Source organism: Colius striatus, chromosome 1 (assembly GCF_028858725.1).
Source record: "Colius striatus isolate bColStr4 chromosome 1, bColStr4.1.hap1, whole genome shotgun sequence".
In the NCBI taxonomy this organism is placed as follows: domain Eukaryota; kingdom Metazoa; phylum Chordata; class Aves; order Coliiformes; family Coliidae; genus Colius; species Colius striatus.
Genome location: NC_084759.1, coordinates 185,497,762 through 185,523,711, shown reverse-complemented (window position 1 = coordinate 185,523,711; position 25,950 = coordinate 185,497,762). Strand labels below are relative to the sequence as shown.

Below are 25,950 nucleotides of genomic sequence, written 5' to 3'. Positions count from 1 at the left end.
GGAATGGTAATTAATTTGATTCATTAGTAGCATACTTAATATGTTGCTTTAATAAAGAAATTACAAAAATTTGAGTTCTAATTACAAGCAATGAGGATTTCTTAAAAGTATTTCTTCCAAAATGTTTTACCTTTGACAAAATTAAGACCATTTTGGTAATGTGGAGTGCTAGCAGTCTTGAAAGATGGATAATGGGCAAAGGGAGCATTATATCTTAATGGCAAATTATTCTTGCTTTATAGGTGGTAAAGCATGATAACAAGTAAATTATCTTTCTTACCTTCAGAAAGATTTAGCAACCAGTCCCCTTATTTATTTTCATAATGACTTGGCCACTGAGCTTTTATTGTGATCTGGGACAAAGAGCAGAAGCAAAGGCTTATTGTGTTGGAGAGGCAGGCTAGAGCTGAAGTGGCACTTGTGCTGGAACAGTAGCTGTAAAGGCTTGTCCTGGCTGAAGTTGGAATACAAAAGAAATCTAAAGCTATGTATTATGGAGGAATAGGTAAATGCTCATAAAAATTAATGAAATGTTCCAGGAGCTGTTTAATGTAGCAGTATTTAAGAAAAATAAGTTGACTAGATAAGGTGGACATTTTTCATGAAGAACGTCTTCAAAATGATGTGGAAAGGGCAGAAATACAGATAAATTTTTTTGTCTTTTTGCTGATGTGAAATTGACCTTTTTAGCTGGTTGATGGAACTGATGTGTGCTTCAAAATGTTCTGTTTTATTGTGTTGTTTTTTTTTTTTTCAGATACACAAACAGCATATTTATAAAATACCCCCAGTTTTCTACATAGTGGAGGCTGTCATTCAGTAAGGCACTGCTTCCATACATGAAAAAGAGAAGGAAGATTCAGAAAACATCTTTTGCTTTCCTAGTGGTCTTTAAGGGCGGTGCTGCCCCTCATATGAGAGGAGCAATTTACCTCTGGAAACTGGACCTTAGCAGAGAGAGAGGCACACATGTACCTTACCTTATTTACTGCCGATATTATGAGATCAAAATCAGGATGTATGAGGAGCCAGGAAATTCCTTGGCATTTTGTTATTGAGAGATGCCACTGGGGATGCTGCAGAGAGGAGTAGATTCCCTTTCTGACAGGAACAGGACCTCAGTTCTTGCTGCAATCTATTCCTGCGCTATTCCTATACATGTGTGCATATGCACGTTTTAAGGAAATGTGGCAGTTTATTTCTTGGTTCAATGCAAATCTCCTTTTTGTGCTCTTTCAGCATGCTATGCTTGCCTACACAGTTGGAAGTCTCTCTGTTTACCATGAAATCTTTCATGTCTGTTTTTCAAGGTTTCAGCAGATTTTGCAAATCTCCTTTATCATTTTCAGGATTTACTGAATGAAATTTAATATATCTTCTTTTCCCTGTATGAAATCTTGGAGAAAGCAACCTTACCACCTGACTGTACAGGTGCAATTGCTGAGGTAACAATACCTGTACAGGTTTAAGGTCTTGCATATTTGCAGTGATTGTGTTATATTTGCTTTCCTCTGTCAGAACATAGAGAGGATTAAAATTTGGTCAGATAATGCCTACTTCTATTTAAATTCTAAATTTAAACAAGATTTGAGAGAAATATTTACTGGTTCTTTGGTACACAGAAAGACATCTGAATATTATTGAGGCTGTGACTTTAATCTAAGCTCTCTCTGCAGTCACTGAAGACAAACAGATCTCCAGTAGAGGTTCATCAGTCCATTTAGATCTGAATTACGCAGTGGAGGTTTTGGTCTCTTTTGATGAGCTAAAGAGAGTAATGAAGACAATTTAAATCATAGCTCAGTCCTGTCATCACTAAGGTAGAATGAACCACCCCTTGGCTCAAAGCAAGGTCAGCTATGAGACCAGACCAGTTGCTCAGGTCTTTTTCCAGTTGGGTCTTGAAAACGCCTAAGGATAGAGAGATATTTTCTAGGCAGCCTTTTGCACTGCTTGACTGTCCTTACAAGGAAAAAACTTCTGAGATGAGGCATCTGTCCCAATCTCCATGACCTTTCAAAGGTGATAGTGATCTTGCAGGGATATTGGCCAGTTCTCTCAGAACTTTTGGCTGCAGCCCGACAGGATCGATGGGTGTGCACAAAATGATTTATCTCAAGTAATCCCTAACTTGATTTGAATCCACTGCAAGTTATTTTCCTCTGTGAACCCTTTCACTAAGCCTGAGAAACCTTGGTGAAAAGAAGACATCAAGTATCTCTGCCTTATCTGTGTGTGCTGTCATGAAATCACGCACCTCATTCAGCAATGAGCCTACATGTCCTTGTTCAGCATTTTGCTATGAATGTATCGGTAGAAGCTCTTTTTGCTGCTTTTATTCTCCTTTCTATGCTAGGTAAACTTTGCCTGCCCAAGTAATGTTTTTAATCTCCTGTGCCTGGTCTCTACATTCTCATCCCCTATATTACCTTTTAAGGTCTCTACGCTAAGTTCCCTGCTCAATCATGCAGATTTTGTGATAAGTTTACTGGTCTTTCTGAATACTGGGAAGGACTGCTCTTGCATTTGTAGGATGTTGTCTGTAAGACTCATGGACTTCCCTTAAACTCTTTTCAGAGCTGATGTAGGATCGCACCCAACAATTTTCTGAATATATTGGAGTCTGCTGATCTGAAGTCTGGGCTCTGTACTCCACTATTTTACATTAGATGTCAACAAGTAGAGTCAATACAATTTTCCAGTTATTTGTTACTTTCAGCATTATACATATTTGTCTTAATTCTAGTTCTGATTTTTTACTTTCCTTGTTTTAGCTAGTGAATCATGTCATGATTTTATTTATATAAGGAAACAAGTTTTCTGTCAGTGGAAGAAGCTAATACATTAGAGTATCAAACCACCTCTTGATCTCTAGTCGTTGAAATCACTCTTATCTCAGCTACAAGGCACTACCATTAAGAAGCAGCTGTACTAACAGGTGACTCATACAAGCAGGTGGAAATTATCTGAGATATAGGAAACTTTCTCTGAAGCAAATACAATCAAGTAGGAGAGCAGAGATAATTTTCAGAAAGCTGTTGCTGATGCAGTCAGTTGGGGGAAGAAAAAAAGCTTAAGTTTCTATTTTGTTACTGTTTAACAATAAAAGTAAAAACTCAGGTAGTAAGTAAGTTTTGATTCTGTAGAGCATCTGTTGACTAATCAAAGTAGGTATTCCAGTCTCTACCTTCCAACTGTTCTTTAGATTGGATATTTACAGTCAATACAGGGGATAATATATTTTTTCGCATTCTGAGAGAGAATTCAGTATTTAACTTGCTGTTTTTTACATTCTAAACAGATAAAACAAATTAACACATTCTGGCTATACACCAGGAATTTATTATTAATTGGTAGGTTTGAACAAGGTTTTTTTTTATTAGATTTCATTTCTGCAGCAGGTATGAGCTGAAGTGCAAAAAGATGTGGAAAGTGATGCAGTGTGAGAAGACTCTCAAATGCTTTATTTCTTGAGAATATGTAGGTGTGTATATAGAAGCTCTAAAAAAAGATATGTGTGAGACGATCACATTTCTAATTGTCTGTTTGATTCTGATTCTTCAACTGCTGCTTTCAAGTAAAACTCTATGTCTGTGAAAAGCTTCCTTGACCTTCATAAGCACTTGAATAGCAAGCTTACAGAGTTTGGGACTTGAGTTTGAGCCTCATATTTTCTGAGTAGTCACAGAATCATACAGAATCATTACAGTTGGAAAAGAGTAACTAACCTACCACTGTCAGGCACATTACTAAACTAAACCAAACCATATCCCTCAGCACCTCATCTGTGAAATACCTACAGGGATGGGGACTCCATGTCCCTGGGCAGCCTGTTCCAATGCTCAATAACTCTCTTGGTGAAAAAGTTCTTCCAATCTCAACCTCCTTTGGCACAACTTGAGCCCATTTCCTCATGTCAATCTAGGGGACAAAGGAAATGTGCATTAGTTTTGTTTTATAGCGTCAATAATTATGGTAAAGAAAGGCTGGTGCCCACATCACATGAAAGCCTGATTATTAATTATCTTCCTGGAATTTTCTTCTTTAGAGATGAGATTTCTTAAGTCTGTGGTGAAATGGTAGCATGGAGACAACCCATTAATTTCCATGCAGTAAGTCTTCTTGGTAGAGTTTTATATATTGTGTAGCACGTACACATCCCAGCTATGAAACAGAGGTCTATACGGGGTTTTTCTGTTTTTTGTTTTTCTTTTAGGACACTAATAATTTTATTAGTTTGTGGTTTGATAGTTTGTGGTTTGGACTGAGTAGTGCTGGTGTGAAAGGGGGCAAACAGAGCTAAGTCAAGTTGGAGGCTTGTGGCCAGTGGAGTTCCACAAGGGTCGGTTCTGGGGCCAGTCTTATTCAACATTTTCATCAACAATCTGAATGAGGGGACAGAGCTTACCCTCAGCAAGCTTACTGATGACACCAAACTGGGAGGACTGGCTGATTCCCCAGAAGACTGTGCTCCCATTCAGCAGGGTCTCGACCAGCTTGAGAGTTGGGCAGAGAGGAACCTCGTGAGGTTCAACAAGAAAAAGTGCAGGGCCCTGCATCTGGGAAGGAACAACCCCATGCACCAGTGCAGGCTCAGGATTGATCTGCTGGAGAGCAGCTCTGCAGAGAGGGACCTGGGAGACCTGGTTGACAATAAACTGAACATGAGCCAGCAATATGCCCTCGTGGCCAAGAAGGCCAATGACACCCTCAGGTGCATCAAGAAGAGTGTGGCCAGCAGGTCATGGGAGGTTCTGCTCCCCCTCTACTCTGCCCTGTTGAGGGCTCATCTGCAGTCCTTTGTACAGTTCTGGGCTCCTCAGCTCAAGGACAGACAACTGCTGGAGAGAGTCCAGCACAGGGCCAGCAAGATGATCAGGGGACTGGAGCATCTCTCTTATGAGGAAAGACTACGAAAACTGGGGCTATTCAGCCTGGAGAAGAGGAGACTGAGAGGAGACCTCATTAATACTTAACAAGTATTTAAAAGATGTATGTCAAGAGGATGGGACAACGCTTTTTCTTCTGTAGTGTCCAGTGACAGGACAGGGGGTAATGGGATGAAGCTGAAACACAAATGTTCCATTTAAACATAAGAAGAAACTATTTTACTGTGAGTGTGAGGGAGCCCTGGCACAGGCTGCCCAGGGAGGGTGTGGAGTCTCCTTCCTTGGAGGTCTTCTTGGAGACCTGCCTGGACACGTTCTTGCAGGGGGATTGGACTAGATGATCTCTAAAGGTCCCTTCCAACCCCCACCATTCTATGATTCTATGATTCTATGAATTAGAAGGACAGTAAATGAATTGTTCTAGAAACATTGGCTTCTTGCTGTTGGTGCAGTGGTGAGATGCTCTGGCACAGTGTAGCATGGTGCTAGGGTTCTCTCTCTTTGTATGCAGCCCCTGGCTGTGATCCCAGAAGACTGAACAGAGGGACAGCAGCACTTGCATCCCACATGAGTTGCAGAAGCTCAGAGGGGAGTTTCATTCTCTGGGTAACAAGAAAAATAGAAAGCCTTTGACTCTAATGGAGTGGGCCGGTGGCATTGGGATAAAGATCACTCCTGTGGTTGCCTGTGTGTTGGCTAGTGAGGCAATGCACCAAACACAAGGGTCCGGGTTTCTGCAGCCAACTGCCTGGCTGAAAATCAGGTTTAGTTCCACAGTCAACTGAAGGACAGAGTGGGCTCTGGAGACTCCAGCCCTGAGGCTTGTGTCCATCAGGCAGTGTAAAGAGCAAGCTGGCTTACTCTCTGAAGGTGCCCTTGCTTTGACACCCTGGGGAGTAAAGGAACTCTGGGGCTATTGACTACCAGCAAAATTACTAATGATTAGCTCTGTTTTCATTCTTACATATTGTAGACAAAATTGTCTTCTATATGTGGAGAAGCATATTTGAAATAATCCACTCTCTTTTTTTTTGTTTTTTTTTTTTTTTAACTTTCCAGAGTCTGGCTGTTGTGACACATATATATAAAGCCAAATTTTTCTCACTTGAGTAAAATTTTTCTGATTGCTGGCTCAGCTAATTACATAAATGGAAGGGATGTATATTATCAAATGTGCAGAGAAAAATGCTCAGAAATAATAGGTATGACTGTGATGTATAAATGTATATAAAATAATTTAATTCACTTCTATGGGTAATTATATCAGGCAGAAATTTCTCTTGTCCTAAAAGGGAGCAGAATCACAATTCCTTAGAAACCTGACAAGGAAGATTTTCAGATTTGTTTGGAAACTGCATAATTCAACTGTACCTCTTATTTATTTTCATAAATCTGCAGCATTATATTTGGACTACGTAGGCCAAATGAAATAAGTAAGACCTCACACAACCCTTTTATGTGCCTAAAGCAGTACTCAGACATCTCAGTCTATGATCTATAAAGATGTTCGTGGATCTGTGAAAGTTCTGGTGTCTGATTTGGGCCAGTAAAGTTCTCTTAGCATTTACAGTTCTGAGACTGCACTTCCCCACAAGGGAACCTTGGCAGTTAGCTTATTGCCTACATGCTTGACAAATATTTTATTCAGTGTCAAAAGTACCTCAAGAAGTGAAGACTAGATCCTGGGCCCTGTCTCAGCTCAGATATGTTGCAAAGCTGTGCAATTACGTCTGATGCACTTATTTGTTCTCCACTTTTAAGCAACTCATCCATGCAGGGTCCTGTTACCACAGGAAAGTGGGAAGGTCCTCCCCATCTCAGTCTGTCTACTGTTAGAGCAATCCCGTGGGAATTCTGGTTCAGACTGTGTGCATGCTGAAGATGACATAAGAGCCATGTTTCATGCTTTGACCTCTGCTATAACCTTTTCTGTATTTAGATTTCTAACCTAGAGGAAAGGGACTTGAGAGAAGTCATTAGCCCTACACAAAAGAAGGACTCCCAACTAAAAGTGAAGTGGATTAAACATGGGCTCTGTGGCAACTAGCTTTTCTTTTTAAAAAAACCTCAAAACTGGTGTGGAAGATGGCTTTGGGCTATTAACTGCTATCTTGATTTCATCTACACCAAATATGTGTGATCCTGAACACATCTCTTGCTTGGTATTTCCTACTGTCTAGCTCAGGAAGTATCATGTTAATTCCATTCCAAGGTGCTTAACTTCACCATATGTTACATAGGCATCCCACATGCCAGACGGAGACTGCAAACTCTGTTCCGATAATCCTTGGTGCTTTTTTGACTTTATGATTAAATGGTAAAATCTACAAACTGTGAAAGAGAAGGCAGACCAAAGACATCAAAAACAAATGCTTCAAAGTTGTGTCGGTTGGGTTTTTTCTTTGAAAGAAAAATGAAAGACGTAGATGACATTGATATTCCATGGAAAAATATGTTGATTTCTTTCGCTTGTCAATTTTAAACCAAATCTTCCAGTGTCTGGTAGTAGATAGGTGACACTGATATGCAGAAATATATTTGTGAAGCAATTTCAATAAGTAGATAGAGATGAAATTGTATTGGGCTCAGCACAGGCTGGCATTTCCACACCACTTGTCACCAGGAGCATCCACTCAGGCTTCTGATATCTCCGATGTTTATTCAATGCACTTGACACTTTTAAATCTAGTTTAGTGTAATTTTGCTTTTGATGGGGTCTTTTAACATATGCAGCAACAGACTGAGGGAGGACAGTTTCAAAATAAAAGATGTTCATTCATCAAAAGCTGCTATAGTATTCAGAAGTGGTACAGTGGTACTCTAATTCCTAATACAAATCACTTGTGCACAGTATAGAAAAGGGGATTTCCGAAGACACTGATCTGTACACCGGTGTGCTGCATACAGTAGCTGTAGACTGAAACACTACCTGGTAACAATGAGGCTCTCTTAAAAACAGCTATACTAACCCTGGTTTCATAAAAACAGATATTTTGTGTCAATCAAAGGAAAAATCCTCAACAGTTGCAGTGTATAAATGTTCCTAGTATTTAGTCAGAGAAAGATCAATTGCTTTTTTGTTCTGTCCAAATAAAGACAGTGAATCCTGGGAAATATGTGGTGGGCTGAGGTGAGCATTTTCACACTCTTGTATTTAGCCCCAGGTCTGAGGTTCCCTTGGCTGTCTGCTGAAGCACTTCCTGACCGTGCTGCTTGGAAAAGGTTGTGCTGGTAACTGTGGGCATGAAGGCAGGCAGGGGAGACACTTCTCAGGGCAGGGTACAGTGGTAGTCAGCAAGCCCTACCTCTGGTTATTGAAATTCTGTCAGAAATATGAGGCGTTATAGGGATTGCTGAAATTAGGAGGGGAGTTTTTGGAGCTTGTTGGAAGCTCCTCACACCCTCCTCTTTCAGCATCCTGCTGAGCTGCTGAAGCAAGGCGTTCATGGTGGGTCCAAACTTACAGGATCAAGCTAACTGAGGAGGACTTTTAAGAACCTTCAAAAGGACTGATATATGATCTTTATTTGGACTTAGAGATATTGGAGAGTCACAGCTAGGGAGGAAATCTCCATTGCACTAGTCAGGAAGGCTAAGACTAGCACTTAAACGAGGCTGTGTGGTGATGATAACACTAAACTGATTTATACTTAAATTGCAATGAATAAAAATAGGGAAATGGAGAATTTGCAGAAATGATGTGAAATGCTCATGCAACATAGGCTTTTTTCCTACATTAAATATTGCTTTTGCTGACTTTGTGAATGTGTTCCCAATGCAGTTGAAGAGCAAAAATGCCTATTACAGGGAAGGAAGCCTTACTTGGTAGATGAGAATAAGGAGTGACCTTGTCCAGGCTTATTTCACAGGAGTTCCCCTTTGCCCTTTATACTGGGACAAGTGGAAACACTGGGTGTCTCTGAACTGGAGGATGACAAAGGGGAGAAGCAAAGCTGGAACTGAGAATCCTAAAGAAGCTGTTTAGAAACTAATCACTGTCCACTTTTTCTTCTCACTTCCGTCAAGTTGCAGTTGAGAAGGTAGGAGAGAGTGAAAAGAGGTAGAGAAACTAGGTGTGAAGGAAAAGAGATATTGGAGAAGATGCTCACATAGAGGAAAGAGAGAAAAGAAGATAACTGGAGGAAACTACAAGCTGTTGAAATGTCTGAGGGAAAAATATGAGTTATAGGAAGCAAGGGCAAAAATGTCAGTGAAAAGTACCTATATATATATATATATATGAAATAGAGAATAGTTCAATAAGAATTAGCACTGAACTATCTTTAGAAAGCTTTCCTCAATATTATAATTCTCTCTATTAAATAGAGAAGATAAGAATATTCTGCCACACAGGTAGAAAACCTCTTCAAGGTCTTTCTGTTACTCTAAGTGATCTTGCTCCCTTAGAGCTGTCCCGTTCTTAAATTTCATTTTCTTGTTTAATTTGAGTCAGTAACAATATCAGCTTAGAAAAAAAATTTGAGTAGCCTTCCGTATGGGGAAATATAAACCACTAACCAGTCTGTCAGAAAGGAAATAACAAGGGCCAAGCACATGGAATATGTGTGTACAAATGTGTACATATTTTATAAATATGTAAAATATTTTAATAGAGAAATAGAATAATTTATTTTGTAATTCCTGAATTTCAGGGCAATCATATTGCTTTCTGGGAACCTTACTCATGACTACTGTCAGGGACAAAGCAAGTGATGGATGAGTTTAGACTTTGAGGGTATTTCTGATAGGCCTGAACATGCACACAGCCTCATTGTGTTGTGGTCTGTGTGTGTTGAGGATGATTTCTAATGCTGTACCTATACTATCTGAATGAAAAAAAATTTTAAACACAGATATTTGTGAAATTGGATTGACTGATTGTTTTCCTTTCTGTTTGGTACTGTATATTATCATGGGTATTTTATGGAGTCTATTTTTAAAGTGATTTTTTTTTCACTTCAGACTCTAAATTTCAGTGTTCATTACTCTTACTTAGACAGACTCTGAGCACTGTTTGTGATATTCTGACTTTTTGGCTGTGGAGTGGATTCCAAAGCACCATGTACTTCTTGAAGTCCCCAAAGACTGCCTGTACAATGTCTTTGGCAAAGTAGTGAGCGCTAGGTTACTGCATGTGCTTCAACATGCAGGTTTCAGTTTAGATTTTGGGGCCAAAACCTATAGGTAAGGGCCAAGTAAAATTCATATGTTGGCAGCCAGGCTGTACTTTTAAGGATCTCTGATGCTATAAGAGAAAAGGAAACAAATATTACGTTATCCCTTTTATTTGAAATCACTTTGATCACATAATTAATTTGTATAATCAATATTTTAAAGTTTTGTTCCTCTTCCTTGCATTCCCACACATCTTCCCCTGCTGAATTCTTCATTTCCCAGGCATCTGTCCAGTTCATTACTTTTAAATATTTAGGTTTTCAAAAATTTCCAAAATTCTGTAGAAACTGTTGCAGAGAGTCTTCAGATCAGTGGCAACATAGTCCTGCTCTGTATATACACTGTTGTGCTCTCACTTGGGTTACCTGGATTTTAATCTTTCTGTTTATCATGATGCTTTTGACATGATAATCTATGGATTCAGGAGTGGTAAACTATAGCGTTTAAGTCACAAATCAGAATGAAAGTCTGGTAACAATGGAAGAGACATTGCCATACGGTGTTCAGGAACCATGTGGAGGTGGATACTTTTTTTCCAAAGCCATTTTAAAAATAAAGAATATTTTGAATAGAAAGGCTTGGATCTCAATCCCATGGGCCTTAGAGCTTAACTAATACATAGCTTCCATTTTTTTTTTTTTTATTGGAAATATTTTCTTTTACTCTTAAACTTTTCTACCAGTAGCAATTGGACGACATCTCACTGTGGTAATACAGGAAACACTTAAGTTTTCGGAAGTGGTGTGGAACTGGCTAACATTTTCTTCTTGTAACTTTTAAGGTTAAAAACTCAAGGTAAAATTAACTGCCAAAATTGGTTGTTTTGACTCATCTAAACACACACAAAAAAGGATACATGTTTCATTTATCTTCTTCCAAGTCTATAATATATAGATATATAATGATACTTTTATTCCATATGAACTGCGTATTCTGCAGAAGGAATCCCTATCTACGGTGAATCAAAGAGATTCCCTTAATGTACTGATATGAGGCATCCGAATCATTAGCATGGGGCAGAGATATTACAAGAAAGCTAGGCTTTCTGGGGCCATAGCTGAAGTGTAGGCAGCATACACTAGAACACGTGGAAACACCTGCTAGAGTACTGGGCACATATCCAGCCAGATGCGACCTGTTTACATATCTTCATGTTGTCCACAACTCTGGAGAGACCTGTGAGTTGATACAAAATTTGCTTTCCTTCCTCATGATATTTTTCAATTGTTTATATCTCATGTGTAAAGCTGGCAGCATGGGTAGCAAAAGGATAGTGCTACTGCTCAGTCAGTGGTGTATGCTGAAGCATTAAAAGTGAACATGAAGAACAAATTGTCCATTAAGCGAAAGACCCATCTTGCATCCTGGTGAGTGCACAATTTTCCTCCAAAGCCTCTGTGATCAGGAAAATTCCTGTAGAGAACCGTGTCCTCATGGGTGAGTCTCTGAAGTTGCCTACTGTGCTCTCTGTAGTACTAATTAGAAAACGAATGTTAAGGAAACATTATTTGGACTGAGGAACACTTTATGAGCTACTAAGTAAATTTATTACTACTGAATAATAATAAAAAGTTGGCTTTGTTAATTCAGACCAAAAGTAATGCACATCTTTGTATATTTTTCTCAAACTCATCAAAAGAGATTACAGCTCCAGACACTGGCATGACAAGCTCTAACAAGGAAAGCAGAACAGAAAAGACTTTGAAATATCAGAGTTCACACTGTGCTCAGCAGAGATTGATGCAAGTCTGACATTGATACACATAATTAAGTGTGGGTTTCCCTAACAAGTAGAAAAGGAATTTTAACAGTTTAAGAAGTCCCTAAAGCTATCTGACCATCCTTGGCTTCCTGTTTGATCTGATGATTGTAGAGCATAAGAAGCTGTGAAGGAAGAGCTAACAGTCATTCCTCAGCTCAAGGTCCTGTTCCATTCCCTGCCCCCTGCCCCTTGCAATTTGATCTCAGTATGAATATTACTCATTTGATCTGCTGCTTTTTCAGTTTATCATTCAATGCCTGGACTTCAGCTGGGTTTAAAATATTTAGAAAGAAATTGCCTACAGATGGTGGATAATTTAATGTGCAACAGCTTGATGTAGTTGATTTTCAGAGAGGCAAACCCTAGGATTTAAAACGATGTGGAAATACCAGAATAGAGCTCCCTTACTGAGAAAATGCCATTGTTAAACATTTATCAATAGACTCTCTTGCACAGAACATTGATGACAGTTCAAGCTGTCCTTAGATGGATTCTCATCCTCCTGGAGTTACACAGAAATGCATAGTGTGACAAGATGTGCTTCAGCTGTAAAAATGTTCATAATGTATAAATATCCTTTAATGTTTTTGCCCTAAAGTGCATCACATAGCACAGAGACCAGTACTTTCTGGAGTGGTGAATTTGTTTTGTAGATGCTGCGTCTATTATGGGATTTGAGATTGTAATATCACAGTATAATTTTTTCCTCTATAGTAACTCTTGTGTGTAATTAAAAGTAATGACTTGTAACAAGCTTCTGACCTACTGGAATCCACTGGAAGGAAACTATTTCTCAAATTTGAATGCTTTATATTATATACACTCCTCTTTTGTTGTGTCCTGTTCTACCAGGGCAGCACAGCAGGTCACAAACTGAAATACACTTGCTGTAGCATGTCTGGTCAGACTTTATGAAAGATACTTTTCAGATGGTGGGGATACAATGTAATGCAATGTTAATATTTTGTCATCCCATAATCTGATACTATGCAATTACATGTATTAATTATAATAAATTACTCTCTCTAGGGTAATTTAGTTTATTCAGAATACCATAGTTTCTAGTCTATTTCCCCACAAGAGATAGGTATGTTAGATAATTACTGTGTTTGTTCTTGAGAGAAAAAAAGAAAAAAAAATCAGTAATAAAAGAGGATTTGCATATTTGATTTTATCCCTGTATTTCCACTAGGCTAGTTATTACATCTGCCTCTGTAATTTTTCACATCCTAGACCAGCCTATGATGGTTGCTGAAATAATTTTGCTGGCAACAAACTGTTCTGCATTGATTCTTGGTTATGTCCTTTTCTCATGTAAAGATCACTGCAGCTCATTTGAAGATATATTCTTCTCAGGAGAATGTCTTCAGAAGGTAACTGATGGCAACAGAAGGAAAGTAAAGCCAGTGAAAATGTAATAGGAAGTGAAAAGAAAGAGTGAAATAATTTACCCATCTCAGCTCAGAAACATTTAGATGTGATGGATCACTTCTATCCCTGTGTTTGAGAGAAAAAATAGCAATAGCTATGTTGCTTTTTATCACAAAGACCGTATCTGCACAAAACCCATACAAACATATAGGGAACTTTCAAAAGATTTGAAACTACCTTAGCATTAGCTCCTCATCATTAGGTGTATGAATTGAAAGCACCCTTGACAGGAATTGCTATATTTACTGCAAATGGAATGACTTAGAATATTTCAAATAGATTAAAAAAAACCCCTGCCTTCCAAGTGAAATCAACCAATGTTAGCTTTCAGATTGTACTTGTGTTCTTTCACTTTGCAAAACTTTTAAATTCTACTAAATTTGTGGAACTAAATGCAATTTAAATTGTATTCAAGAGAAGCATACCTGTTTTATCTTGCTTTTTCTCTAGCTGATATGAAGGTTTTCTTTTGGGGTGCTGGTAATTCCTGAACAAGATATGTTACTGGACACACGATAAATAGAGGCTGTATGTCCTTAATGTACAGAGAGAGCATCAAGTGCACATGTCTAAATAAATATAGTTTGGAATTACATGTGTTTATAAATGTAGGTGAATATATGTATATAAATCTACTGGGAAGATATCGCTCCTCTTCATGATAAAATCCATGGAAAGAGGCTGAATCAGAAAACTTCATTTGTTGAAACTTGTCCATAAAATGAGCTCTAGCAGCAGTGGTTTGTAGCTAGTGGAGTTGGTAAGATGTCACTCTGCTCAGCTACTCTGAGCCTTGAACAAGTCATCTCACATCTCCAAAGGCAGTACTGAGTCTTGATGTATTATATTTCCCCAGGATAATTTGACGTTGGTTTATTCTGAAAATGAATGAAACAAGGTCCCTAATGATGTCATGGGCGGCCTATTCAGTTTTTGTCATAGATGGAAAGATGAAATTGCAGAAGGAAGTTGATCATTAGCAATATGCAAATGTCTTAATAGTCATGTGTAGCCAAAATGAGTGGGATTGTGATATTCAGTGGAAAACGTATAGCTGTTTATGGTATTCACAAAATCACAGAGTGGTTGGAAGAGACCTCCAGAGATCATTTGGTCCAGCCCACTGCTGAAACAGATCTACCTGGATCAAGTCACACAGGAACTTGTCCAGGTGAGTTTTGAAAGCCTCCAGAGAAGGAGACTCCACACCCTCTCTGGGCAACCTGTGCCAGTGCTCCCTCACCCTCACAGGAAAGCAGTTTCTCCTTACATTCAAGTGGAACTTTCTGTGTTCCAGTTTGTGTTTCCCCCTTGTCCTGTTGTAGGGTGTTACAGAAAAAAGACTTGCCCCATGCTCTTGATACCCCCCTTTAGGTATTTAGAAGTGTTGATAATATCCCCCCTCAGTCTTCTTTCCTCCATACTAAATAGACCCAGGTGTCACAGCCTTTCCTTGTAAGAGAGATGTTCCAGTCCCCTAATCATGTTTGTAGCCCTAAATATTGTTCCACATGGTGTATATAACAGTTGAATTAATCTCCCAGGCTCCCTTTATAGTCAATGGAGAGAAATGGGCAGTTTCAGGGTGCATTTCATCTCCTCCTACAGCTAGTAACAAAAAAGAACATTTTTAATCTTGTTTGCTATAGTGTCAGATATTATTAAGCCTCATCAAAATCTTTTGAATCTTGAATGTCTACCACGAATCACTTTAGCATTACTGTGCTTCAGGCTGACATGGTTTCCAGAAGTGAAAGCAGGCTAAGATGATGCTCTGGCTGACAGCAATTTAGAAATGTGACTAATAACTAAAATATAGTGACCTCAGTTCTCATCCAGCAGCTGTTCAATATCTAGGACCTGAGGATTCATTTCACCGCTGTGAGCTTTTTGTACTCACAAAGAACTTTCTTCCTGTACAGGGAATAAAATTCTTGAAAAGACAGAGCCATTAATTATTAATGACAGATATTTAAAATTTAGAAAATCACTAAGTTGAAAACGTGTTTCCACAGTCAAATTTTATTTCAAGCACTTTTATTCCTTTGCAAGCTTTATTAGTTAATGGTAAAATGCCAGTTGATACTGAGCAATCACTAGCCTAAGGTTTATTGACTTCAATTTGTTAACTACAGTTATTACTATTTTTTAATGTGCTATTACTAATACTTCTCTAAAAATGACTGACCAATGATAAGAGAATGGAAAAGGAAAATAAAATTCTAGTTCATATGTGTAGTGACAGGACTGAGTGGGCAGTGAAACTGAAGATGTGAGTGATTTAATCTCATTACACTGGATGACTACAGCAGTTATTGCTGTAACTCATAATCAGTAATGTTCAAAATTACTAGTGATTCCTTTCTCAGCTTTTTTTTCTTATGATCTCAGCTTACTTCACTACTGTCTACTACACTCCCAAATCATGCTTTCAGATGAAAGGCTGTATAAAAGAAAGTGGCAATTGAAATGGTCTGCTGGTACTTTACATTGACAAATGCAGCATGCAAATGGATTTGAAAACTCAATAAAAAAGGTTTCAGTGAACTTCTGTCCAAAACTTGGGCAGCATTTTATTGAAGAGAGGGCATACTAAGAGGTGCCTGCTGTGGTGAAGAAGCTTTACTGTAAGGGCAAACCTAGGTCATGTAATTTCCTCTACCATACATAGTACAACACCTTGTGGTTTTGGGTCCAGCACTGGACCCTCCAAACAGTTCCAGGGAAATGCTTTCCTAGTAATAGTCCTTGATTTGGGAGTGGTAAATGGCTTTTATTCTCAGTGTATGAAGAACTGGCCGTGGTGTATCATTTGGCTGAAATAAATGAAAAGTTACATTAGCTGGATTTGATACTCCTGAATCCCTCCATGCCTCTGTCACAGAGTAGAAGTCTGTTCTGTAGTAGTACTTGGTGGCATTCCTCTGAAATGCTGCCACGGTTATGCTTTGTGGATAGTTCTGAAGGTAGCTACTCCATCTTCTCTAGTCCTCTGGGAAGGGGAGATCTTCAGATACAATTTTAAATCAGCTTGGAGATGTATACAAAATGATACAGAAAAAAACAGAGACTATTCTTGAATCCTCACTTTGGTTTAAATGTATCTTGAAGGCTTAGCCTGTATACTTATTTCTTAGCAACTGATTTTGTATTTTGTTTTCCAAATTGTTTTATTTTTCTTAAGCATGCAGAATCATTTTGCAATGCCGATGAGTAGATAATAAAGTGAGATGAAGCCACCACTGACATATATTAAAGAATTGAGGTATTTCTGGTAGTTCCAACTTGAAGTCAAGAATTTATCAGCAGATTATGGGTTAATGAGAGGCGGCAGCCAAAGCACAGGGTAGGAAAGAATAGTAAAAAAAGATCAGTGAACATTCAAACATGAATGCTTTTAGCTATTGCCAGTGAATGTGACAGCTGTTGTGTGACAACTAATTCAAGTATAGCTATATAATCCATTGGGTTTTTTGCCTTTTATTCCTCTCCAAAGTAATAACTATTAACAGTGCTATACAGCGCTTACATACAGTGTAAATGTTACACATGCTCTATTTAATTTTGAAAACTTAGAATGATGTGGTGGTTTAACACTGGCTAGTCCTCAGGAACCCACCAAAACTACTCTATCTCTCCACATAAATAAAGGCTGTGGGTCAAGATAAAGACAGGGAGATCACTCAGCAATTATTATCATGGGCAAAACAAGCTTAACTTGGGGAAATTAGCTTAATTTTATTACTAATCAAATCAGAGTAGGATAATGAGAAATAAAACAAAATCTTAAAAATACTTCCCTCTCATTCCTCCCTTCTTCCTGGGCTGAACTTTCCTGATTTTCACTACCTCCTCCCTTCCAGTGACCCAGGAGAACAGGGAATGTGAGTTATGGTCAGTTCATAGCAAATTGTCTCTGCTGCTGCTTCTCACTCAGGAGGAAGACTCCTCACTTTTCCCCTACTGCAACGTAAGGACCTTTCCATGGGACAGTTTTCCACAAACTTCTCCAACATACTCTCATGGGCTGTAGATCTTCATGAACTGCACCAGCATAGGGCCCTCATGGGGTCACAAGTCCTGACAGTAAACCTGGTCTGGTGGGGGCTCCTTTCTGTCCACAGGTTCACAAGTTCTGTCAGGAACTTGCTCTAGTGTGGGCTTTCACACTACAGCTTCCCATGGGATCCCAGCCTGTTTTGGGCATCCATCCTGTCTGGCTTGGGGTCCTCCTAGGGCTGCAGGTGGATCTCCCATGGCTTCCATGGCTGCAGGCGCAGGGCCTCACTACAGGCTGTACCATGGGCTGTGAAGGAATCTCTGCTCCAGTGCCTGGAGCACCTCCTCCTCTCCAACACTGACCTCAGTGTCTGCAGAGTTGTTGCCCTCACATATTCTCACTCCTCTCTTTGGCCGCAGTTGCTGCTGTGCATCTTAAATATGTTATCCCAGAGGCATTACCACCATTCCTGCTGGGATTACCCTTGGCCAGTGGTGAGTCCATCTTGGAAGCATCTGGCATTGCCTGTTGACCATAGGGAAACCTAGCCACGAACCTCAATACCAACAGGAAATGTAAAATTGCTCTACAGGTCTCTTTCAAAATGTCTTAGGGGGCCAGCAGAACTTAAAATATAAATACAGTCTGTATTTAGGGAGTTTTTAAACACATATTACTGAATTGATAGACCATAAATGTTCCCTTGCTTAGGCAGCACTGTGCTTTATCTTATAAAGTGTACTTGGGGACATGTAAAATGGTTTATTAAACATACAGTCCATAACTAGGGTTCTTACATTTTAATATATATATTTTTCATTCATAGATTATTGAACCACTAAATCCTAACATTTTGTTCTCATGCCAAATAGTTTGAGTATTTTTCTGAGTCTTTTCAATAACTGTATAACTGTCGGAATAGATTCCAAATCCTCAAATTTTAAAGCTACTTTCTCAATGCCCTCCTATATTAAAATATATATTTAAAAGTAGGCAAGGGATGAAGATTCTATTTACTTTCACATAAAATACTTTCACAGAGAGCAAATTTAGAAAGGAAATGTGTGTAATTGTGTCATTACAGGCCAAAATCTCTTGTCCTTGAAGACATAAATATGTTTCAAACAATTTCTGAAAGAAACGGAATTTATACAAGGCAAGTTTTGTAAGAACAATTTGTCCTTTATTTCAACTTGGTGGATCTTTGCTGTATTAGGAATGATGATTTTAATGAGATATAACCTTCAGTTTACTTTTTTGTGATCTGCCTTTTCCTTTTTCTCTGTTCTCTCCGATTTTTATTATTACAACATTTCAGAGTATTTGTTCTGAGATATTTCCATGAATAGAAAATTTTTTCAAGAAGAATGTAGCCAAGATACATAAGAGTTTATTTTGTTTTCTTCTAGCTAAGAAATGATTGTGCCATCCCTTAGGCTATAAACTTTTTTTCAGACTGCAAGAGTCTACACTGTCTTTACAGGCATGATTAATGACCAGGCTCTTTGAAACTTTTATATTTGCCTCAGATCCTGTTTTTAGTTTATGTTGATGAGGAGGCATTGTACAGGAGCTAGAGATTTCACTGAAACCTTCTACTATAGCATCTAATATGACAGTGAGCATTTACCAGGTCACCTGTTATCTGGGACTTTTAAATTTAGCTCTCAATAGAACCAATTTAGGAGCTCTGTTCAGATTGCTTTCTTGAAGACTGTTTTATGTTTTGTAAGATGTAAATTAAGCGCCTGTGATTAATATAGATTACATATGCAATGCGATATTTCGAAGAATCTTTCATTGCAAGCTAGGGACTATTTCATCATTTTTACAATTTGAAATGAGAAAATCATTCCCCTTTTAACTTTCTTGCACCGAAATACTCTTCAGAATAATTGAATATTGCTTACAGATATCTTCTGAACATTACCAAACCTTTTATTTAAGATTTAGTAGAATGTCATCCTAGATGTTTTTTTCCCTATGAAAATAGAAATTAATTTTAAAAATGTATTTAAATTATTTAGTGGGTTTTGCACTTGTTTTTTATTTGTTGGGTTTTTTTTTCTACAAAGAAAACTGAAAAAAGAAAAATCTATGACAAAAAGAGCTCAAAAATAGGAATTCAGTGTGAAAGCACACTTGCATGTACATAAATAAACAGAACAATGAAATGGAAATAATCTACATTCCACTCATCAAATGTAAGTGCTGCATTTTTAAGAGTCACAGTCATCAAAACCAACCTTTTAATCTTCTGTAGTAATAGTAAGAATTCATCCTTTTTTTTCTTTTTTCCCTCCTATTTTTCCTTCATCCATTCCTATCAGAGCCAGGATCAAAAAAGAAGTTGTTGTACTTATATGTCAAGAATCATGACACCTGGAGAAAAGCTGAATACATTATTTCTTGGTGAGAGTGTTATACAATAAGATTTCAATGACATTTTACAAAATCTGAGATGCTTTCTGATCAGTTGAGTTAATGAAAACAAGATATTCAGTTCTGTGCAATGCCTGTGCATAATGTATTTTAAGCCTTTGGAATGTACAATTATATAGTGTAAAATGGTATTAGATTGGCTTGAATGACTTCTCATTCTATTTGCAGATACCTCAAATCAGCTATGCATCTACAGCTCCAGAACTGAGTGATAACACCAGGTATGACTTCTTCTCTCGAGTAGTCCCACCAGACTCCTACCAAGCACAGGCCATGGTTGACATCGTGATGGCCCTTGGGTGGAACTATGTATCAACACTGGCTTCTGAAGGCAATTACGGGGAGAGTGGCGTAGAGGCATTCACTCAGATCTCCAGAGAAACCGGTGAGTGTGTTTGTCATTTTTTGTATTTACAGCTGCCAGGTTGCAGAGCATCGCTGAACTCTGCCTAGGTCTAAGCAGAGTCATCAGAACACCTGTAGGTGTATCTTGGCTGAAGCAGAGCGGGTTGTGGATTATTTTGCAGCTTGTGCATCTACCAATGTGACAATTCTGGCAGTAATTTAAGAACACTTGAGAGAGGCAAAAGATGTATGTCTCTTGCTCTTTTTAAGAGGAGAACTCCTTGATAAGTTAGGGGCAAAAAGCAATAACCAATTGGATTACAGACAGATTTGAGGAGATGTGGTTGAATTATCTTAGGAAAATAATAATCCCGTGAGATCTCATGTTCCTTGTTCCAGCAATGATAAATGGAAGGGTTTTAATTTTGATGAATTTGAAAAACAATAAAAAAAAATCTGTGAAGTAGAAAGACATACCTTTCTTGTTTTTCCTTCAGAAAGAAATGTGCTGCATAAACATAGGCATTATTATGAGAAGTGTATTTAAGTCCCTTTGATCTTCTTTTCTTTTTTTGCACTGCTGTAGTTATTTCTGGCCTGAAAAAAAGTCTGTTTGTCACAAGGAGAAGGTTTTGGACACTAAGGAATAAGATAATTAGTAGCAGGTGGTTTGAAAGAGGGTGGAATTGGTCTTTCACTAAGTACGATGTTAAATGACACTAAATAATACGATTCACAAAAAAAAGTGAATTCCAAACAGTCTTCTTGTCCTTCCTGAGAAAACCTGGATGAATCTACTGGATTTAACTTTCAGGGCATGTACATATGAACTCTAGTTCTTTCAAGCCAGCTTGGTTGAGAAAATATTGTATTTTTCATTTTTAATAACCACACGTAAATACAGAGACCATAGTAATTATATAGGAAGGCACACGTGGGTTCCAGGCTGCTATACTTGAACCACAAAGGTTACTGAATAGTTGCAGCAATTTGGCAGTAAGACAAAAGCACAGCAATTTATGCTGTTAGGGAATTGGTGTATATAACAATTTTGAATGATTAGCTAATAAATATTTGTTTCTAGCTTCTAATCAATGCTGTCAGGTCCTAGATGTCTTTATCAGAGTTAAGGCAGACTACAATACAATAGTTTGTTCTGGAGTTAGCAAAGTCGTGGATAATTCTTCAACCGTTCCAATTGAAAAGAGATGGCTAATCTATTGAGTCAAATAAAGCAGTGAATAGATTGGCAGTCGCAGACACTCACTGAGTAGTTCATTGGCTGAAAATAACCTTTTTACCTGAAATTATCTGCAGCCCATCTAGTTCTGCGGAGTCCTGAAAGAAGACAAATAAAGTGCTCAGGACTTTTTTACCATTTTCCATTTCTGTAAATGTAAGAGTTCTTCAGATGGGTACAATAATGACAACAGTGATTTCATTAAAATTGCAGTGGTTTGTGTTGTGTCAGATGGATCTTGATCAGCCTTAGAATAAAAAGAGATCACTTTAATTCATTAAATATTAATTATTAATAGGATTAATGAAATGAATATTCATCCAAAGCAGTTCAAATAATGAATGGATGTCCTGTGCATTACTAGATCTGTGTGGTACTGAGAAAAAATAAAAAATGATATTATTTTGGTTAGTTTTTTTTTTCCCTTACAAATTTTGTTCTTTTTAGAGCACTTGATTTTGGCAACTTCTGTGCTTCTAGCAACTCATCCACTGTTTTGAGTACCAGGGACTAAAAGCAAAGCAGGGGAAAGGCGGGAAGTTAAAAACCAGACAAATGATTTTTAATTCATAGAAAAATAACAAAATAAATCATCAGGTAAATAAAATGGAACCACAGGGACATGATCAATAGCCAGCATAGAATTCTCAAGAACAAATCAAATTGAAGCCATATAATAATTTTCTTTGGCAGGGTAAAAGCTTTATAGCTGAAGAAGCCCTTGATGTCATGTCTCTTGAATTTAGTAGTGTTATCTCAACTGCGATATACAGTATTCTCCTGAGTAAATATAGACATTGTGATTTAGGTGAAAATATCATAGCCTGGATTCAGATATATTTAGACAACTTTGTTCAGAGAGTAATTAGCAATGGTTTGTGTTTAAAAGGAAGAATGTGTTGTGCAGTATTTTGCAGGGATTTATGCTGGATCAAATACTAGCCAATATTTTGATGTTTAGTCCAGATGGACTTGGAATGAAGGATATGCCTGTAACGTCTAGATGATCAGGAGTACAGAAAAACTGGTCAGAAAATGCTACTTCAAAAAATGGAGCAAGATAGTAAATTATAACATGCCTATATTCCTCATATTTTGCTGGAACTTGCAGATGGTTATAGAATATGTAATTGAAATAATTCTCCAAATTTACCAGACAGTCGAGAAATCTCATTTAGACTCAGTGCAGGTTTTGACTCTTGCTTCACAAATGGTGAGAGACTCTGCAAGCAAAACCATCACAAATCTTGAAAATGTGATCTGTGAGGAGTAACTGATCAAGGTGATTAGTTAGCCTGAAGAGGAGTCAACTAAGAAGGGAAGGTGATGGAAAAGAATATTTTAAAATGCACAAATGGCTTTTACAGAAAGGTGGAGGACCATTTGTTCATCCAAATACTGAGTACGTGAACAGAAGTACTGGAATTAATTTCAAGCATAATTCCATTTAGATTTGAAGAAAACCCATTTTAATGGTTTAAGACATTAAATCATTAGACCAACTTGCTTGGGGACATTTTGGAACCTCCATTGCTGAGGATCTGGGTGAATGCATTAGACAAACACCAGCCCAGGCTTTATATAAGTGTACTTAGTTCTTCCTTGGGGCTGCGAGGTGGATTGGATGATTTCTTAATGTCCCTTCTAGACTGATTGTATTATCCGCTGTCCTCAGACTTTTCACCTGAATCATAGGCCTGGAAATGCTTTTAAAATGGAAAGTTTTAATAGAAACTAATAATGATTTCCAAGACTATAGAGTCTAGGTAGGTTTGTAAAATTCATTGCATATTATAAGAATGCACACACACCAGCAAAAGTTATCAGCTCTATGCTAATAAGCTATATGTTAAGAGAACCTAGTCAGGTTCCTCCTGTGCTGCTACCCTACAAATGCATAGGACAGCTCAGCTCTTCTTGAAGTGCTTTACATCCTGTTTAAGATAAAAAAACAGGAACTAGAAGCAAAGATAAGCATAATGAAAAGCAATATTTAAGGAAAGGATGTGAAAGAAATTGAGATATTAATTTCTGAGAAAAATTCAATGCCTTAGAGATATGTGAGATAGCATCTTTGAAAATCAAGGATAGCAAGCTTGAGATTTTGTTTTGGGCAGAGCTTTTGTTTGTTTTAGGTGGTTAGCTTGTTTTTAGTTTTCTTCAATCACTTAAGAATTAAGAAGGGATGGGATTTTAAATATTTAAAGAACAGAGATTAATTTCATGTACTTATAATTTCAGGTACTTATTTCTTGTGAGTTTGACTTTTCACCTCTAATTTCCAGTTTGATTGGCTCTCTATTCAACTGCTATTTCTTGATCAGTAACAGAAGCAGAAAGGAAGAAACAGGCTCTGAAATGAAATGTGGAATACTGAAAAGGTCAAAGTGGTGCCACCCTAACATGTCACAGAATATATTACATATCAAAATCTTCTCTCATTTTAATGACAAAGATTCTCTCTGGGCAAAGCATAGCTGGAAATTAAGTATTTTACACGATACTGATTGTAAAGAGAATAGGGTATGGTACTTATTCCAGTGCATCCTTCTGTGCATTATTGTTTGAAGACAATGATTAAATTTATAGTATTTTCCATTTCCATTACAAAGTTAATCAATGATAACACTATAATCATTTTGGTGTCATGATCAAATCATTTTGGTACATTGGCCAAAGGAATGAATTTATACGAGATGATAATACTTAAGAATTTAAGCATTAAACTGAGTGAATCTCACATTACCGAGAGAAACTAAAAAGGGCAAAAGAAGGAAGGACATTTAACCATGTCCTCATTAAACTGTCATACTGAATATTGCTCTTCTATTTGCTTTATTCTTAATGATATTTGACGAAATAAATATTGGAAAGTCTCTAATCAGACTGCTTTTAATGGTTCATTCCCCCTGTTATTAGATACCAAATGACTTTACCATTTGAGAGAAAATCATGGGATACTTTTCACTTTTTTTACAGAATGCAAAACCACCTGGTTTAGAAAATTCTCTCTGGGATCAGAATCCTGGCTCAGTTATTGCAATATTAGTACTAGAAAATGTAGAAAATCCACAAATAATGTATGAAATGCTACACACCAGATTTTATCCCTACTAGTGGTCAGTGAAAAAACAGCACAAATATTGATGAGTATTGGCAGTTGCATGTTTATGAAACTGTCAGCAGAGGAGATAAAAAGGATAAAGGCAGTAACTGTAGCTGATCATTAAGAAGAAGTGAGACATTTTAGCATTGCTTGCTTCCTTTTTCCTTGTAAGTTGGTTTGCATATCTTGCCAGAGGTATAAAGAAGACAGCAAAGAGGATTTAGGACCACATCTTTGACTGAGCCAAAATGACAACTTCAAAGCAGTTTTGCCCCAGAAGAGAATCATGTACTTAATATTAGCACATCCCCTCGAATGCTTGCTTTTAGGAACAGGGTTTTGTAGTTTTACCTACTTCTTTTATCCTTGTATATTGCAGTTACTACTGCAGTTACTTTGTGATCCTTCATAATATTTTACCATTTTTGTCACACTGATAACTATATGCCTAATTATTACGAATATATATATTGAACAAATGCTACAGTATCTTGGTTTAAATTGTTTCAGACTTCAGCATAGCTAGCTATATTTTGTTTTCATAGACTGATCTATGACATTTCTTTGGCATAGCTCTTAGGTCATCTTTGTCTCTTGTCAGGTTTTTTGTCTATCTGCAGTTGTGCATTGCATCTCTGCATTTCTCCAAATTATTGAATTCCTTTTTACCTTTATTATCTTTCGGACTTCTGAAGTTTTCAATGGATAAAGTGAAAATTTAGTGGGAATTGGGGAGGGAGGGGTGATCAGGAACATAAATTTTAAGAGTGTGTAACTTTTCCTCTCCACTTAGATTATTCATTGTTAATTTAGAAATAAATAAAATAGATTACTATTAAGTTTTATTCATACTTTCTGCAGTCATCTTTTGATACCTTTGATATAAAACTAAAACTTTTTGTATCTCGCTAAGTAAATGATGAATAGGTTTTCTTTTTTCCCCTTGAATGTTATTTAATAGAAGATTAAAAAATCTTGCAACATGAAGACTGAAAAAATGCAGCACATAAAATGTAACCTTTTTTCCCAGAGTTATTTCTGCTTTAAAGACTGATTTCAAGCTTAACAAATTAATTTTCACAACTAATAATATTCTAACATACCTTCACAAAGGGGAAGCTGTTTAATTCAATTTTAAGTGTTACATTTATATTTATACAGCTGAACTCTATTGATAACACTGTATTTCAAGCTGAAAGTTGTAATTAATAATAACACCATATAATTGGTTATGGGAGCTTCAAAGTAATGTTTGAAAAATTGCAAAATCAGATGGTAGGTGTATTAATATTGCAAAGGCTTGAAAACTATTCCTGTACAAATTACGGCCTGATAAATAATGTAGTTTTTAGGGGTTTATAATAAAGGATCTTTTAAATTTCTTTCAGCGGTACTAATCAATATGATATTCTTCAGCTTTAATTATATGTTTTTGTTTATAGTTTTTGGGATGTATCATAGCAATAAGCATACTTCCCTGGTATGTTCTCTGACCCTCCAGTGACTGTTCGAAAAGGTACTTCTTTCTGTCTAATAGATCTTCAGGGGTTTCTTCTTCAG

General features: G+C 37.4%; 1 protein-coding gene across 1 annotated transcript in view; it reads left to right on the top strand.

Moving 5' to 3' along the window:
* GRM8 (glutamate metabotropic receptor 8) overlaps nucleotides 1-25,950 on the top strand; it is a 352,719-nt gene that overhangs the window by 49,344 nt on the left and 277,425 nt on the right. The window contains exon 3 of the mRNA XM_062018137.1: nucleotides 19,868-20,084. Coding sequence (XP_061874121.1) covers nucleotides 19,868-20,084 — 217 coding nt within the window. The remainder of the gene's footprint in view (nucleotides 1-19,867; nucleotides 20,085-25,950) is intronic.